At 42.3% G+C, this 17,566-nt stretch overlaps 1 protein-coding gene across 4 annotated transcripts in view; it reads left to right on the forward strand.

The window, feature by feature from the left end:
- The window catches only part of NEXN (nexilin F-actin binding protein), a 47,030-nt gene extending 29,474 nt beyond the window's left edge, over nt 1–17,556 (forward strand). For 2 of the 4 annotated variants that reach the window (XM_069102235.1, XM_069102237.1), the window contains 8 exons: nt 1,217–1,414; nt 1,516–1,692; nt 3,938–4,129; nt 5,464–5,661; nt 10,549–10,770; nt 15,540–15,725; nt 16,025–16,382; nt 16,480–17,556. In XM_069102235.1, coding sequence (XP_068958336.1) covers nt 1,217–1,414; nt 1,516–1,692; nt 3,938–4,129; nt 5,464–5,661; nt 10,549–10,770; nt 15,540–15,725; nt 16,025–16,382; nt 16,480–16,493 — 1,545 coding nt within the window. In that variant the 3' untranslated portion in view covers nt 16,494–17,556. Of the gene's footprint in view, nt 1–1,216; nt 1,415–1,515; nt 1,693–3,937; nt 4,130–5,463; nt 5,662–10,548; nt 10,771–15,539; nt 15,726–16,024; nt 16,394–16,479 lie in introns of those variants that run through there. The other 2 variants (XM_069102236.1, XM_069102238.1) reach the window with 1 other exon arrangement.
- Nucleotides 17,557–17,566: the final 10 nt, after the last annotated feature.

Genomic DNA, 17,566 nt, shown 5'->3' on the forward strand with positions numbered 1-17,566 from the left:
TTATCTGATTCATGAATTTTCTCTTTTTAATGAAAGAAAAATAGGTAAGAAGGGCACTTTTGTTGATGAAATACTTCACCAAGTAAGACCACAGCTTTGCATTTTTGCATCTATAGCCAAAGATAATGTTGGTGGAAAGTTTTTTTTTTTTCCTTTTGTGACTACATCTAAAACATCAGTTGGCCTCAATTATAAATGCACTGCCTCAGATCCTTGGTTTGAAGTATGCCTCCCAAAAGAAGTGTCTTGCAAATGAGCTGCGACCTGCTACGTTTTAGATGATTTTGAGTCGAATATTTGAAAGAAATCGGCTTCCCTTTGATCCCTCACCCCCACTTATGTAGCATGCCCTGGAGAAAGGTGAATTGGAACTCCAGTTCTCCTGCACCATTAAACAGCCCTGTGTGTTTGCATCTCACACAGTGGAAGCTCACCAGCTACCCAGTATTGGAGACCCGTTCCTTTCCATCCAATACAGAACCTCAACATTCTAACAAACAATTTGATGGTGTTCCCCAGACTGTAGAGGCACATAGCTAAGAAGCTTTATTTTAAGGGTATGTATTTGGGCTTCCCATCCTATTCTATGAGATTAAAAAAATTCAGGGGCAAAACCAGATGTTATGGAAGGAACTGATTTAGATGACTTGAAAGGAAACCCATTTTAAAAATCTATTTTTAAGTAACAAAAAGGCATATTTATAACAGGATATTTGTTCATAGCAAATCATCTGGAAATATTTTGTGTCTCTTCATAGTAAAAATAATGATCTATGAACGACTTTAGAACGTTGGCCTGGCAGATATAATCTTAACACGTTAGGGAAAGCTTGTTTAAGTTCTTCAAGTCGCCATCAAATTGGTTCCCAGCGCACTCACTATGAGGACGTTCTCTTCTGGGCCACAATGCACGCATGCTCAGCTGTCTTTTTCTTGACGCTCTAGACTGATGGTTGGTCACCCTGTTAGTAACATCTCTGTTCGTTTGCAAGTCTGATGAACACCCTGGAGATGATTTCGATAGGATAAAAACTAACACCCACACGGCTTAAGAGCGTTGATGTAGTTGCTGTCGATACAAAACAAAAAGCCTCTTTTTCTTCATGTTACTGTTTGATAGAAGCAGGAGGTCACCGATCTGAGATAGTGGTAAGTCTCCATGAAACTCAGATTTTGGTTAGGAAGAAGCATTCCAACAACCAGTTTTATGCACTAGGAAGGAGACGATTCGCTGCTTGTGACGGTGGTACCTGTAAAATCCCACAAAACACCTGGAAAAATGCAAAGGAGTTTTGAGGACCTGGAAAGAGAACGTGAGGAGCAGGAAAGGAACAGACATGAAGAGGAGAAGAGAATCCGGTATGAGGAGCAAAGACGATCCCTCAAGGAAGCAAAATGCCTTTCACTTGTTATGGTGAGTGTATCCTAGCGGGACAACGAGGCAAGCCGCTCAAAAAACCGCCAGGTTTGATCCCTTAGGTGCCTAATAGTGGCTCTTTCCCAATTTTTTCTTAGGATGAGGAAGCAGAGGGCCAAGGTACAAAGGAGTCTCTTTCCCCTGGAAAGCTGAAACTCACTTTTGAAGAAATGGAGAAAGAGAGACAAGAAAAGAAGAAGAGGCAAGCTGCGGAGGAGGCGCGGCAGCGCCTGGAGGAGGAGAGACGGGCTTTCGAAGAAGCCCGGCAGCAAATGGTAAAGAGGCCGTTCTGGGGAATCCCCCTTCCTATAAATGTAAAGAATTATCTCCCACTGAGAAGGCCTCTTTTAGAAATCTCTGTGTGGAAAGACCTAATGACAGTTGTTTTGAATTTCATATTACAGTATTCAGAATATAGTAACTAAAATATTCAGTCTTATAAATTGACCTAAATGAAAATATTGTTCACCTTCTGAATTGCTTGTTGCCCAAGAGATGTAAGATATTTTAAAGTCCGGTACAGAATTGGGTCTTGGCATTTTTAAGTCCCTTTATAAGTCATAGTATTATAGTATAATATGACATTGTCAGCCCAGGTGCCTTTCTCCCCCCCCCCCCCCCCAGTGGACCACCAGTATGGTAGTAAGTTTTCCTTTATTTTTTTCCCCGTTAAAAAAAAGTAGTAGCTTTCCCCCCCTTGCTACTGAATAGTTTCCTTATTTATCTGTGTCCCATGTTCTAAGGCAATCCAGGGGGACATTCTGATATTTACTCACAAGTAACTGAAAACGAAACATTGCCCTCATTAATTAATCAGTATGCTCAGAGTCTCCACCATGGTTTATAAAGACAGAAGACATGTTTTTTTCCCATAAGCCTTTGCTCCTGTATTAGTATCAAATCTCAGTTTCATAAGTGTAGAAAAACTTTTGTGTTCTTCTTGCCTATGATTTATTAATAGTATAATGCAAAACCTATTCGCATTTCAACATGTCAGCTGTGAGAAAGGTCACAGCAGAATCACCACTAGCAACTGCACTGAAGACCCTCCCCAGACATAGGAGCCTGATTTCTACTGGCACCCTTTAGATCTCTCAGTTCTGTCAGAAAGCCTACTGTGTGCCAGGTACTGTGCTAAGTTCTGGGGATACAAAGAAAGGACAAAAATAACCACTCTCTACTCTCTCTAGAAAGCCACAATCTAATGGGGGAGAGAACATGGAGACAACTAGGTACAAATAGGCTACATGCCAGACAGATTGGCAGTATGAGGCACCAGCATAAAGATCAGGTAGAAGGTGGGATTTTAGCTGGGACTTGAAGAAAGCCAGGAGGAGACAGACAAGAGGAGGGGGAGAATTCTGAGCATGGGGAGAGCCAGAGGGAATGTGCCTGCAGTCATCAGATGGATGGAGTGTACAGGGAGGCCAGTGTCCCCCAGATCACAAGTATGTGGGGTTAGGGTATAAGAAGACTGGAAGGGTTACAAAGGTGAAACTAATGTTCTTTGGCAAAAGATTGGATATGGTGTGAGAGACGATGAGGATTGGGGGTTGGCTCCTAGGTTGTGAGCCTGGGGGGTGGGGGGAAGGTTTGCCCACTACAGTAATAAGGAAATTAAGAAGGGAGGGTTTGTGGGAGAAGATAAGGGGTTCAGTGTTGGACGTGTTGACTGTAAGATGTCTCTTGGCCATCTAGTTCAAGATGTCTGAATGGCAGTTGGAGATGTGAGACTGGAGATCAGCTGAGAGGATAGGGCTGGATAGGTAGATCTGAGAATCATCAGTATAGAGATGATCATGGAAGCCATGGAGCTAATGTGGGAGGGGCTATTGAAGTGGGGGGATGGCACAAAAGAGGAAAAAATCGACCTGCCCTTTTTGATCATCAATTTAAAATATGGGTAGAAAGTTGAGACAAATCCCTGAACCCACTAATAATAGCCCAGTTTCTAAAGGAAATAAATACTCCAACCTGGACACCTCAGTTTTGTCCTTAGTGATGCCCTTTTCTTCTGAGGAGACAGTATTTCCGAGGTCTCAACTTCAAACATTTATACCTTCTCAAGATAAACCTCTCAGCTGATCCTCTGAGGACAGTTCCAGTAAGACATCCTTGAGGTCATGCCAAAGGCCTGCTTCTGGGCCTCATCATGGTAGGAAGATTCTAGCTTATGGGAATTGCCCCAGAGTGAGCATGAGGGAGATCGTCTTATAACATGAATAAATTTTCTAATTTAGTGATTTTTGTAAGGTCTGAGAGGTAGTGGAGACTGGTTTTGGAGTCAGCCTGGGGTGATGTCCTGTGACACTTCCCCCAGGGCGATTCTCTAAGAGCCAGTTGCAAAGCAGTGGTCAGTAGTTATCAATGGAGAAAGTTTCCCCACCTTCCTGAAATCAAAGGTCAGAAATCTGTACCACCTCTAATCTTTCCCGTCACCCCCAGGATGTTCTTCTAAAGGATGTCTGAGGTTTTGAGTTCCTTCATATGTGACTCCTATTTGATCTTTGCCCTGGGCAGGTCAGTGAAGAGAAGGGCAGCCGTGAAATGGAAAATTCTCTTCAAGAATATCATCGCCCTGGGAAACTCAAGCTCAGCTTTGAAGACATAGAAAGGCAAAGAAGAGAAGAGGAGAAGAGGAAAGCTGAGGAAGAAGCCAGGAGGCGGATAGAAGCAGAAAAGAGGGCTTTCGCAGAAGCCAGGAAGAGCATGGTGAGCAATGGGTAACCCCAGAGAGGGGAGATACTGAGAGAGAGACACTCGGCAGAGAAAGGCCAGAAAGGAGTGTTCCAGAGGCAGAAACTAGCCCTTTTCGACCTTGCCAAGGGGCCGAGGACCCTCTTAGCTTAGGTAGAGAGGGAACACTTCAGTTGTTACCTTCAGGAGGAAGCTTTGGGGTGTGTGTGTGTGTGTGTGTGTGTGTGTGTGTGTGTGTGTGTGTGTGTGTGTGTAAGGTGGTCTGCAAGCTTAACCATTCTAACATTTCCATGTAAAAAGCGTGTTCAAGAGTATTTAAAACTGAGTTGGTTTTAGAAACCAGCTTATAAAGAGGCCCGTAGATTGGAACACAATGGTCTACAAAACTAGTGAACAGTTATGAATCGTGGGAAAGAGTTAGCTCCAAGGGGCTGGCATCACTAACTCCTTTGATAAAACCAAAACCGCTCCTACTTCAGAACCTTTTATTAGAGTCCAATTTATGTGTCTTGGCCACCTATTTTACATTAATGGGACAAAATAGAATTGAAAGGTATTGTGAGGGCTGACCACAGTCCAACTTTCCAGTGTCTCTAACAGTTCTCCTTTAAAGACCTCCAGAAGAGACACATTATTTTGAAAAACCCAATTTTGAAAATCCTTCATACAAAGAAATCCTTTTATTTCTAACCCAACAACTCAAATTTATTTTCTTCTCCCCTCCCCCATCATTTGGGTAGTACAGTCTTTGACACGCCCTCTCTCTGCAGTTGTCTTGAAAGCTCCCAGGAATGTGAATTGAGAAACAAAATGTTTCCCTTTCATTTTCTCTAATCACCTCTTTCTCGGGGTGTGGTGGGGCAGACAGGGAGGAGCGTCAGGAAAAATGACTCATTTGGAGAGGGCAGAAGTTGGGCTTGAAGTGGTCTGAGTGGCCCCAAAGTTGGTTTTCCCAACACGGGACCAGGTGTGCCTCTCGGTGATCTTTCATAATACGGATTTATCCTTTTCAAAATGCTTCCACCCACTTTAAGACCTTTCCATCTTAAATGCTCTGATCCTGTGATCTTGCCTTGTCCTCAGAATAAATCTATGAAGTAGCCAGGGCAAACGTTGAATCAATCTTAAAGATGAGGAAGAAAAGACACTCTGCATGTCAAATGATTTGTCCTGGGTCATATAGCTAGAATTCAAACCTCCCGGCTTCCAGTCACTCCATGGCTCTTTCAACCCCCAAAAAACTCCAGTGCCTTTGGTAAACATTTTATTTTTAGCATGTGTATCATCATAATTAAGCTTACCCTTTTTGACTGGTCTACAAAAAAATGGTAAATAATTATCTTCAATAGGTCCCAGACAGCGATTCTCCAGAGCTCTACAAAACAGTCTCACAAGAATCCCTTATACCAGGGAAACTAGAAATTAATTTTGAGGAGTTATTGAAACAAAAAATGGAAGAAGAAAAGAGACGGACTGAGGAGGAACGGAAGCATAAACTAGAGATGGAGAAACAGGAATTTGAACAACTGAGACAAGAAATGGGGCCAGTAAGTATTTAGCATTAAGACTTTTTTGAAACAAGAATGTCATCTCTAGGCATCAGTCACATAGATGGGAGGCATTAGTTTGTAGATGAGAACTCAGCATTAGGCAGGAGGCCAGGTTTGGAGTCCTTTCTCTGACATATCCAGCATTTGCTGTGTGTGACTGGGAGTGAGCCTCAATTCCCTCATGTGGAAAATGGCTGTTGAATCTACCCTCTGACACACGAATGACACCATGAATTTTGAGCACCTGCCAATTCAAAAGGCTATGACAGTAGCAGCTCCCATTGGCAGGAAAGTACCCTTGATGGAGAGCATCAGTGGAGCTGCCAGGAGGGCCCCTGGAATGTCTCTCCCCAAGTGCTACCAGCCTGGCTCAGCATTCCCTTATCAACATTGTGAGCTAGGGTATAGACTCATTGATTCAACAGCTCGTATGTGCAAGGTACTGGGAAGACACAATTCCTGATCTCAATAAGCTTAGACTGCAATGAGGAGGGATAAGAAGATATACCAGTAACTGTGACACAGGGAAGACAGGGACAAATATGAAGGAGATGTCAAAGAAAAGTGCTATGAAAAATCTGAGATGAGATCTCTTTGAATTGGAGGGAGAAGGTAAAAGGCTTCCTAGAAGAGGGAACAATGGTGGGCAGACCAAAGTATCTGTGGTGGTTAATCACCTAATATGCATTTATTAAGTGTTTACTGTATATCAGGCACTGTGCTAAATTCTGGGGACTCAAAGAAAGGCAAACAGAGGACATCTAGAGGAGAAAAAAGGCAAAATGAGAGGAGGATGGCCTATATGTGGGAAAGTAAGGCCCTTATATCACATTGGGTGAATTTATGGGAGGAGATGGGCCAAAGGCATGTAGGATGGACAGGCACAGATGGGTCATGACTTTCATCACTGGTGTCCCCATCTGGGAGGTTACAGATTCAGTATTTGAGAAATCACTAACACTTGATGGGATGAGAAACAGAAATGGAATGTGTCTCTGGGTGAGTATACTTTTTTAAAAGCAAAGAGGATAGACAGGCAGAATGAGATGGGGTGAGGTGGTACCTGGCATGATTGCATATTAAGTATACTCATATCATAGGAGTAAACTAGGAACCAGAGGGCCAAAGCATGGTGGAAAAGTATTTGGGTGAAGAACAGTGGACAAACTTTTGGGACACTGTATGAGCGATTATTCTTCCTCCAATTTTTAAAGGATAGAATTATCACAAAGGCAGTTTAAGAAATCAGCTTTTCTGCTTTTGGCATAAAGTTCAAGATGTCCAGGTAGCTGGTTTCCTACTGGTCCTGTATCATGAGCCTCTCTATGCCTGGTTTCTGATTTATTCTCCCAAATTAATTTGTTTCTTTTTGTCCAAGTGGTCTAATGATTAAAATTGCTTCTTTTTCTGCCTCTTGAGATTTACCCAAATGTCCTGTTTCCTTCTATTTTCTGGATTTCCTCATCTACATATGTCTTGACATCCAGTGCCCTCTTCTTCCCTATCCGCTTCTGGAGTAAGGTCTGTCCATACAGAGCCATATTCTTTCCATGGTTCTTATCCCACCACATCTCCACGAGATCTCTGGTTACTTTGCTGGTTTTATTTTTTGTTTTGTTTTTGTGGTAAGACCTTGAATTCTCTCGATTTTTGACTATACTTTGCATTTCTTCTTAAACCTTCTTAAATCTTTGGTCAACTTTGGTCTGTTGTGAGTGGTAGTAAATTTGTTGGATGTCTGTAGGGACTTTTCTCTGTACCCATCATGTTCAATTTTAGTCTGTCAAGGGTTTTTCGGATCCTATCTTCCACTGTGGGCTATCCCTCTCATTTTGTGCCATATGCAAATTTAATGAAGGTGACATCTAAGTCTTTATTCAGGTCAACTCAAGAAACATTGGATGTTTGTAATCCACAAGACTGTGATAGGTGTGGGCAATATAAAGACAAAAGAAGTCATTTCTCTCAAGAAGCTCCCACTTCATGGAGGGAGGGGTGTGGCAGGGGCAAGATCAGGAAAGGATTTGTGGAGGAGGCAGCAACTGCGCTATGCTTTGTAGGAAGACTTGGTACAATTCAGACATTTTCAGACAATCTGTATGCAAAGATGATGGAATGTCACCAATCAGGAACAGGTAGGAGAGCCTGTGCCATAGCAGTGACCTCAGAGTCACGTGGAGTGAATGGAATGGATATGAATGATGACTGGAAAGATATTCTAAAGGCTTTTCAGATGAGTAAAACAAGGTTAAGAATCCAGAGTTGCCTCTGTACCATAAGGAGATAATGGAGGTGGATAGTCATTAGTAGAAAATGTCCAAGTACTAATCAAGAGGACAAGTTATAAAGAATTAGAGTCTTGCTTCTTGTTAGCCTTACTTCTCCCCTTTTGCAAGCTGAGAACTTCATGTAGGATGTGTAAAAGATTGCCATAGAGATGGAGGCAGGGTTTTCACCAGAGTTGTCCAAGATATCAGTTGTGATAGGTAATTACACCACAGAGACTTTTATGTTTAGGAAATGTTGGGGCGGGGGTAAAGTAATTTACTGAAAGCCAGGTTAGTTGTATAGTTAGGACCAGACCCACTGTGTGGTGGGAAAGAGCCTTGGGTTTTGCAGGCGATGCCCTGGATTCACCATTTCTTGTATGACTTTGGGCACTTACCATCTTGGAGCCTCGGTTTCCAAAGTTTCTGTAAAATGAGGGCTTTGGACTAGATGATCTTTTTCTTTATTTTTGCTGATGTCTTCTGTTTTACCCCATCAGTTACACCCAGTATCCCTCCCTCTCCCAAAGAGCTATCCCATATAACAAAGAATAATTTTTTGAGTGAAAAACAAATTGGCGTAACTGATTGATATATTGGAAAAAATCTGAAAACACGTGCAGTGTGTAGCCCCTGTAGAGTTCCCACTTCCACAAAAAGGTGGGTTGGGAGTGTCTTTTCCTTTCTCTTCCTGTGAGTCCCACTCGGTCTTTTAACTCTGTTCCATTCACTTTCAGTTTTGATCCCAGTACACTTGTAATGTAATGCCAAGCAAAGGCAACTTCCCAAGGTTCAAAATACCAGCATAGGTGCTCTCCATTTTATTCAGTGACCAAGCAAGAACAGAGAAGGTCAAAATATGACATCATTCAAAATACAGCATTTACTAAGTGTGATTAAATAATCTCCAAGTACTACCCCACCCCAGGACCTTCCAATCATTCAATTACAAAGTCCCTGTTCTAAATACTACTCCACCTCTAGGCTGTACCTTCATTTAGTCCACCACAAAACCCCTCTTCTCAAATGGAGATTAGTTTCCAAACATAAGTAAAGTACATTCATTTGTTCAACCATAGAACACAAAAAGGTCAAAAGTTCCCCACCCCTGGATCACAATTGAATCTACCCCAGAGTTACATCAAATTTAAGCACAGCACTTAATACCCAAATGGAGGTCTTTTCTTCATCTGGACAAGTTCTCAGCAATCTTAGTTCCTGGGGAGACAAGGCTTAGCAAGGCCACAAGATACATCGCCAGTCTCTTCATTTCATCCTGTCTGCAGAACAGTCCTAGAACCCCTGAAAACATTAGCAAAACCCTCTCCCAGGATTTCTGTAAACATACAACAAGAAAATCCTTCTTCAGGGCTTCTGAACCAACAGAAAGGTTCCCAGATCCCTGCAACAACAGCACTGTCCTTCACCACTGGACAGTATTCACTCTCTGTCTGCAGGACAGTCTCAGGAGCTCTGAACCAACAGAAAGGTTCCCAGACCCCTGCAACAACAGCACTGTCCTTCACCACTGGACAGTATTCACTCTCTGTCTGCAGGACAGTCTCAGGAGCTCTTAGCCAACAGCCAGGTTCCAGGACTTCTTCAACAGGACTGTCTTTCACCAGTGGACAAATCTGTCAAAACAACATCAAAACAGACAAAGTACCAGCAAAACAGCCATGTCTCCTCAGTCCTTGGCAGCTCTGGGGACAGGTCTCAAAAGTCCAGGGTGATTCAAAGTGGCCCTCAACAATCCTCTCAGTCTCTCTCTCTGCCTCCACGAGGGTGCTGCTTCCAAAAAGTTCTTCTGCCTCTCCCTCTTGTGTCTCTCCAAATCTACGTCACCAGCTCCTCCCAGTTCAGGAATTTCTTTTCACATCAACAAGTCCATCCCACAGGTGGGATTAACAAGCTCTGGGTTTGAAAACCAAGCCAATACAGGGGAATCTTTATATTCCATTACTATCACAACATTTCATGTACTACAGTTTTGTAGCCATGTCCCAGTCAATGGGCATAATTAATGTTCTTTTCCCCAACTCCACTAATACTAGGAAGATCCTAGTTTTGAGAAAATGAGTGCATCTTAGATCTGTTTATGTATATTTTAGATGTCATGCATGTTTTTACTGTACATTTGGATATATCAATGTTAGGCCCATTTTTAAAAAAAACTTGAAAAAAGTAAAAACTGCATTTTAAGTGGAGTAAAAAATAATCACTATCCAAAGTCCCAATTCCTGGCAGTGACAGTTGATGTCTCTATAACCTCTTGCACACACTCTATATAACCCGTCCCTTTTGATCCACACAACCATTTTATGAGATAGGAGCTATTCTCATCTTTTATTGATCCAGGTATAACTTTTCAAAGGGAATAGTGAGGAGGCTTCAGAGGAAACAGCTGCAGACTAAAAGACAAGACGCAAAACCAAAGCTTTGTAAAAATAGATAATGGGTGGGAAAATAGTCTATTTTCTAATGGCCGTCCTTTTGCAGCAAAGTGTTCAACTTTGGTTAAAAATGAAGTTACTTTAAATTGTAGGTTAAAATAATTCTATTATGAACTTATTTGGTGATATTGTTTACAATCTCTTAAGATTTTATTTTTTTTAAGGAGGAAGAGGAAACAGAAACCTTTGAGCTTAGCAGGGAGTATGAAGAATTAATTAAATTAAAAAGGAGTGGTTCTATTCAAGCTAAGAACTTAAAAAGCAAGTTTGAAAAAATTGGACAACTGTCTGAAAAGGAAATACAGAAAAAGATAGAAGAAGAGCGAGCTAGAAGAAGAGCAATTGACCTTGAGATTAAGGAGCGAGAAGCAGAACATTTTCACGAGGTAAGTTTTCATACTGAACCTTCATCAAGAGGAAGGAGTGAAAGTTCTGGGGAGGCAGGCCAGTGTGGTGAGAAGAGCCGTGCAATCAGGAGTCAGAGAATCCGAGCTAAAATCCCAGGTCTCCCTTACTACCTGTGTAGAGAGCTAGCGAGCTGAGTGGCTGGGTGTTAACCCTAGGCAAGTCACTGAACCTGTTTGCCTCAGTTTCCTCAACCATAAAATGGAGATAATACCTACCTTGAAAGATTGTTGGCAAGATCAGATGAGATAGTTGTGCCCGGTACATTAAGTCGTTGCTTGATAAATGCTTCTTCTGCCCCCCCTTTATGCTTACATATTTTTGAATGATTGTTTGACACCCTACAAATTCACAATGCGTGATGTCCTCCAGAGTCAATACGGTTGTCATTTTCTTCCTTTGTAAAATGCAGGGATTCAATTACATAAGTCCTTCCTGTTCTAAATCTTCTCCCATGAAGCAAAACCAAACCAAAATTCTGCCTCGGGAAGCTGAGGAAAGCCGCCAAGTTTTCCCAAGGCTCCTTTGCTACTAAAACCTTCTGCTTTTCCTCACTTTCATCTTCAGAGAGAGCACAATCTCTCTAGAAAGTAGGTCATCCTTTTTGAGGAGTGGGGACATTTTTTAGTTTAGTTTTTGAAGTTTCTCCTAGAATAAAAATTGAAGTGATAGGGGTCCATGTCAGGGCCACACTTCACTTGAAAGACCTAGAACTTTGAGTGGATTTTAACTTTCACAGCAATAAGTTAGAAACCAAGTAAGACCTTGTGATCTTCAGGTGCATTTGTTTACTAAAAGCCAAGGGAGGTTCTGGACCTGCTTGACTCTTCCTCAGTTGGATCACATCGAGTGTACCAAATTCAGTTTTTTAGGAAGGATATTGACAAGCACAGTTTGAGAAAGGCAAGCAATGGATGAAGCCAACAGTATACTATGTAAAGACTGATTAAAAGAACTAGAGGAAAAAAGACTCTGTAGAGAAAAAGTTGTATAGTAGCTGTCTTCAAGCATCTGAAAAGCTTGTTATATGGGAATAGGGTCATATTGTTGAGAAATGGAAAGGACCCAAGAACCTTATTTTGCAATGGAGGAAACAGAAAACCAAATTAGTACAGTGAGCAAAATATCCCGGACTCAAACCCAGGTCTTTTGAATCTAAATCTCATCATTTCCATTACACAATGGAAGAGCTGGGAGTAATGGATGTCAGTGTTTGCCTGAGCTTTGAAGCAAGCTGCAAATTGTTAAGGCAGAGGCAGGGAAGGAATCCATCCCAAGCTTGGGGGACACACTGGAGATAGGAAGTTGTGTGTAAATAAAAGTAAGTTATATGAAACGTCTGGACAAGTAGACTGGGGCCAAAGTGTGAAGGGCTCTTAATGCCAAATAAAGGTGTTGGTACTTGATTCAGTCAAAAGACCTGTATGATCAGGAGAGTGACCTGGTCACTCATGCTTTAGGAGTATCACCTTGGAAACTGAGGAAGGACTGGAGGAGTGAGGCTGAAAGCTGAGACCAATTAAGAGGCTGTCAAAATGGTAATGTAAGGAGCCCCTGGCAGTACGGTGCTGGCCTTGAGTGGAGAAGTGGACTAATGGGAGAGAGCCTGTGGAGGCAGAAGAGTTGTGACTTGACAAGTAATTGGATATGGGGGAAGAGGGAGAGTGAGTCATTAGGGATGATTGAGGTTGTGAATGTAGGTGATGGAAAGGATGACAGTGCCCTTCACCAACGGGGAATACTGGAGGGAAAGAGGTGTCTGATTTGACACGCTGACATGTGGAGGGGGCATCCAATGAGAAATGCCCAGCAGGCAGTCCGTGATGTAAGATTAGTGCTCTGAACAGAAAAAGCAGGTCAGGACAGATGTGGTTGTCATCTAGATGGTGGTAACTGTTATTTTTCCAAGCTCCAGGACAAGTTTAGTGCCCTCATTCCTCCTTTCTGCTTTTCCTACATCTTCATTCTTTCCTCTCCAACCCCCACAAAGTCCTCTGGAATCCTTCACCTTTCCTGTGAACTTTCACCCAAGACTCCACCTGGAGAGTCTTCCCTCTGTTAGCTGCCTCCAATTTGTAATGTCCATACATTGCTTGTAACAGTTTTTGCAGGCAATCTCCCCCACTATGGGTGTTTCTTGTCTCTTCATATTCCCACAACCTATCATAGAGGCTAGAACATAGTAATTATTAATAACTTCTTCCTGACTGCGAAACAGAGATTATTGGGTGGAGAGAGGAAGGCCCAGGACAGAGCTTTAGGACACCTCTACCTAGGAATCAATCAGCATTTATTCACTGCTTACCATGTGCCAGAGACTGTACCGAGGGCTAGGAATGCAAATGAAGGAAAAAAAGGTCTAGGCTCTCAAAGGGTTTGCAGCTTAATGGGCAACGTGAGTAATGAGGTACAGAGTAAATGGAAGGAACCAGAGATAGAATGTCACATTCAAGGAACAAGGCATAGCTTAGAGTGACTAAAAAGTCAAAAAGAGGGTCAGCTAGGTGGCACAGTTAATAGAGCACTGGCCTTGGAGTCAGGAGGACCCGAGTTCAAATCCGGCCTCAGACATTTAACTTACTAGCCATGTGACCTTGGGCAAGTCACTTAACCCCAATTGCCCTGCCCTCCCCCCTCCAAAAAAAGCAGAAAAACAAAAACAAAAGTGAAAAAGACTGGGAAAGTGGGAAGCAGCAATGTGGGTTAGTCAGGGACTTTTCTATTTAATATTGGATGTAACAGGGAGAGTTCACTGAGCACATGTAGGTACACACATGGGATAGGTAGACTTAGGCTTCGGAATTGACTAGCAGCTAAGTGAGGGACGGACTGGAATAGGAAGATACTTGAAGTCACACCAATGAGAAGACCACCATCAAGAGTCCCAAGAGTTAGGTGAAGGCCTGCATGAGGGTAGTAGCAATGGCAACTTGACAACTGAAGCTCTGAGAAAGGAGAATGAAAACTGACCAGATTAGGAGGTAAACCCTAAAGTGCCACCAAAACGCAGAGATTATGGCCAACAGTGTTCAGTGCTACAGGGAGGCTAAGAAGGAACTGAGGAACTGCTGTCCAATTGTTGAAACTGCTGCTTAAACTTTGGAGAGGGAGAGATGTCTCAGTTGACTTGATAAAACTGGAAGCCAGATTAGATTGGAAGAGGTTAAGAAATAAGGGAAGGGGGCAAGGGGTGTAGACAATTTCTATGAACTTGAGATACAGGAAAAGAGCTTGAGAAGGAGTGTTGTGAAGTAAAGGTTAATCTAGGCATGTTTAGAGGCAGCAGAAGAACCAGTATGGAGGTTCATGAATACAGTAGGGACAACTGTTGCCATGGAGATCTGCTGGACACAAGTGGGATGAGATGAAGGGGGTAAGTTCTGGTGGGCATTCTCTTCATCAGAGACCAAGGGAGGGAGCAGGAAATGGGAGATGATTTAATACCAGGAAAAAATGATACACGAATTTAAAAACCATTTAATGAATAATTGTGAAGCACGAGAGTGCAGAAAAGTGTGGAAAAAAATCTTCCAAGGCAGCACGGAGGGTGTGAGAACAGTCTTAAGGGGCCTTTCTCATCCATGGGTGGCCACTGCAATTCAACTCTATTCTCGCATCCTTTTTGGATACTTAAAACAATCTTCTGGACAATCCACCCCAATTGGTGGAGGACTCCATCAAGGTATTTTAACTTGTGAATGTGAATGCTGCATTAGGGCTTTTCATCGTCACCTTCCTCTAGGCCTGCTTTGCCTATCATAGTGGTATTCTGGAGCTCAAAATAAACTAGGCATGGGGGTCAGAGAGAGGGAGGTCAATTTTGCTCACTTCAAATTCTGTTCTTTCCTTGGACCGCATGGAGTTGGTCGCTCTAGATTTGTTGGCCAGCTCCCACTGGACCCTGCAAGCCACCTCTATTTTTTTTTTTTTAAGCAATCGGGGTTAAGTAACTTGCTCAAGGTTACACGGCCAGTTATTATTTCTGGGTGTGGTGCTGAGTATCTGAGCCCGAATTTGATCCAGGTCATCCCGACACTGGAGCTGGTGCTCTTACTCGCTGAGCCACCTGGCCGCCCCTAAGCAACTGGGGTTAACTTGCTCAAGGTTACACGGCCAGGTGTTTCTGGGTGGGTGCTAAGTGTCTGAGCCCGGGATTCGATCTCTAGGTCTTCTCAACACTGGAGCCAGTGCTCTTACTCGCTGTGCTACCTGGCCGCCCCGAGCCACCTCTATTAATGGTGATGGCTATCAGAAGTGCTTCTTCCTACAGGAATCTTTTCTTGATCCGTATCCCCAAGGAGCTCCTCCTGCAACATGACCTCCGGGAGGGGAAGGCCTGTTTTTTTATTTGGAACAAGGCATCTGTTCTTCCTCGTCCCTCTTTTCCTTACTTTGGACCAAACCAAGATTTCATGACTATCTTACCTCATAGTATAGTCTTTTAAAGGACTTTGGTATACTATGTGGAAATCACTGTTCCTAGGACAGAGACCCACAGGTTTGAATCTGGGAGGAGGCCCATTTCCTCTTCTGTGAATGGGGAAGAGACTGGACAAGATCCATTATCAGAATCGATGACCCTAACTACTTATTGTTATGGGAGGATCTGGGATCATAGCAACATCTCATTCTTACCTCCTCCTCTAAGAACCCTGGGAGTCTTATTGTCCTCTTATTAATTAAATTAAAATTAAATTTAAACTAATAAAAAATTAGTAAAACTAATTCAGACTTCCTCTTTGTTCCCAAGGAAGATGATGTTGATGTGAAACCTGCCCAAAAATGTGAGGCGCCCTTTACTCACAAAGTTAACATGAAAGCTAGATTTGAACAGATGGCGAAGGCCAGAGAAGAAGAGGAGCAGAGAAGAATTGAACAGCAGAAGTTGTTACGCATGCAGTTTGAGCAGGAGGAGATTGATGCGGCGCTCCAGAAGGTTGGTATCATGGACATCCTTCTTCCTCTCTTGTCACAACTGAGCATGAACCCTGAGGCTTAGGAACAAGGGCCATGCAGCTCACTGAACAAGCACGTGGCTTGTTGCATTTTCTGCATGTGCCATTTGCCCATAAGTATCATGGGGCTAGGCTCATTTCTCACTAGATTGGGCATTGACTTAATCTGGCTTAATAAACGTCATTGATTCCAGTCCAAGTGAATGGTTTCTAAATCCACTCATTTGATGCAATATTTTTAGTTACCCAAGTCCACCCTGCATATTTCATTTTGCCACAGAAAAAAGAGGAAGAGGAGGAAGATGAGGGAGGCACCATTAATGGCTCTACACTTGAAGATGGAGAACAGACTCGATCTGGAGCACCATGGTTCAAGAAGCCTCTAAAAAACACAACAGTTGTAGATGGTGAGCCAGTCCGATTCACTGTGAAAGTAACCGGAGACCCCAAGCCCGAAGTCACGTGGTGGTTTGAAGGAGAGAGACTACAGGATGGCGAGGACTACCAATACATCGAGAGAGGAGAGACTTACTGCCTTTACCTCCCAGAAACCTTCCCTGAGGACGAAGGGGAGTACACGTGCCATGCAGCCAACGGCAGGGGCACGGCAGCCAGCACCTGTATCCTCACCATAGAAAGTAAGAGCTAGCTCTCCGTCCCCCACTTCCAACCTACTCGACTCTCCCTTTTTAGCCAAGAAAATCACTAATGGTCTGGTCTTCTCTTCTCTTCTAGCTGACGACTATTAGCTTTTCTTTTTCTGGAGCCTTCCTTCCTCTCAACTTTCCCATTGCATCCGTCTCTTTCTGTGGAGGGGCCAAATACAGGAAACCAGAAGCTATCATGCCAATGTAGATACTCTTCAAAATAGTTTTAAAGGCTTAACGTGGAAGCCTGAAAGACTGAATAAAATTTGGAAAGAAAAATCTCCATCAGTAATCATCAAAAAAAATCCAATTTCCCTATTTTAACATGTAATCTAATGGTATGCATTTGAACCTTTCTGATCTAGAAGTCATGCTTATTTTTAAGCAGGGTCAACTTATGTTACCCTCATACTGCCTATTCAAAATGGAAGCAAAAGAGGGGAGAAAAAAGATCAGACGGGATAAACCATACAAAACATGCTCTTATCCAGCCTCAAGGTCCAGAAGAAAAGCCTAGGATCACAGGCTGACTTTTCCATCTAAACTAGACTAAATCAGTCATGCCTTACTAATAGTTTTAAATTTTGAAGGTGAACCAATTTTGATTGATAGCTTTCAACAATATTAAATTCTAATTGTTTCTAAGGACCTTTACCAGGAGAGACATTTTGGCAAAAATCTTTAAGTATTTTTTTTTTTTTAAAAGGGCTTATTACAAATTCTAAATGCAAAACTTACTGGCAACATATCACAAAGTTCTGAGACTATGAGTGTTAATGAGTTATACAAAAAACTTGGATTTTACCCAAATAGATATATTAAATTTGCTCAGAATTCCACAAAAGCTTCTGAAAATTTGGAAATTTCATACTAACCAAGTCATATAACTTCCTATGATTAAAAAAAAAAAAAAGCCCTGGTATCTGTAAAAATGAGTAAACTGATGCCTTAGAAGCTCTGGAAATGGAGGGAAGAGTTTTATAAACAAACTTCAAACATCTCAAGTTAAACTCGTAGGTTAGATTTTGGTCTTTCGAAATGAGTTTGTAAATAATCTTAACTCTTATGTTCTTTATTCAAACTTTTCTTATTTTAACTTTCTGGAAGATAGAATTTTATTTTCCAATGTAAAAATAATAATAAAGTAAATTCTATATTAAAACAACTCCTCTGGT

The sequence above is a fragment of the Petaurus breviceps genome, unplaced genomic scaffold, assembly GCF_028583685.1.
Source record: "Petaurus breviceps papuanus isolate PSGF00001 unplaced genomic scaffold, PetGlider_PUasm1.0 545, whole genome shotgun sequence".
NCBI classification, from domain to species: Eukaryota; Metazoa; Chordata; class Mammalia; order Diprotodontia; family Petauridae; genus Petaurus; species Petaurus breviceps.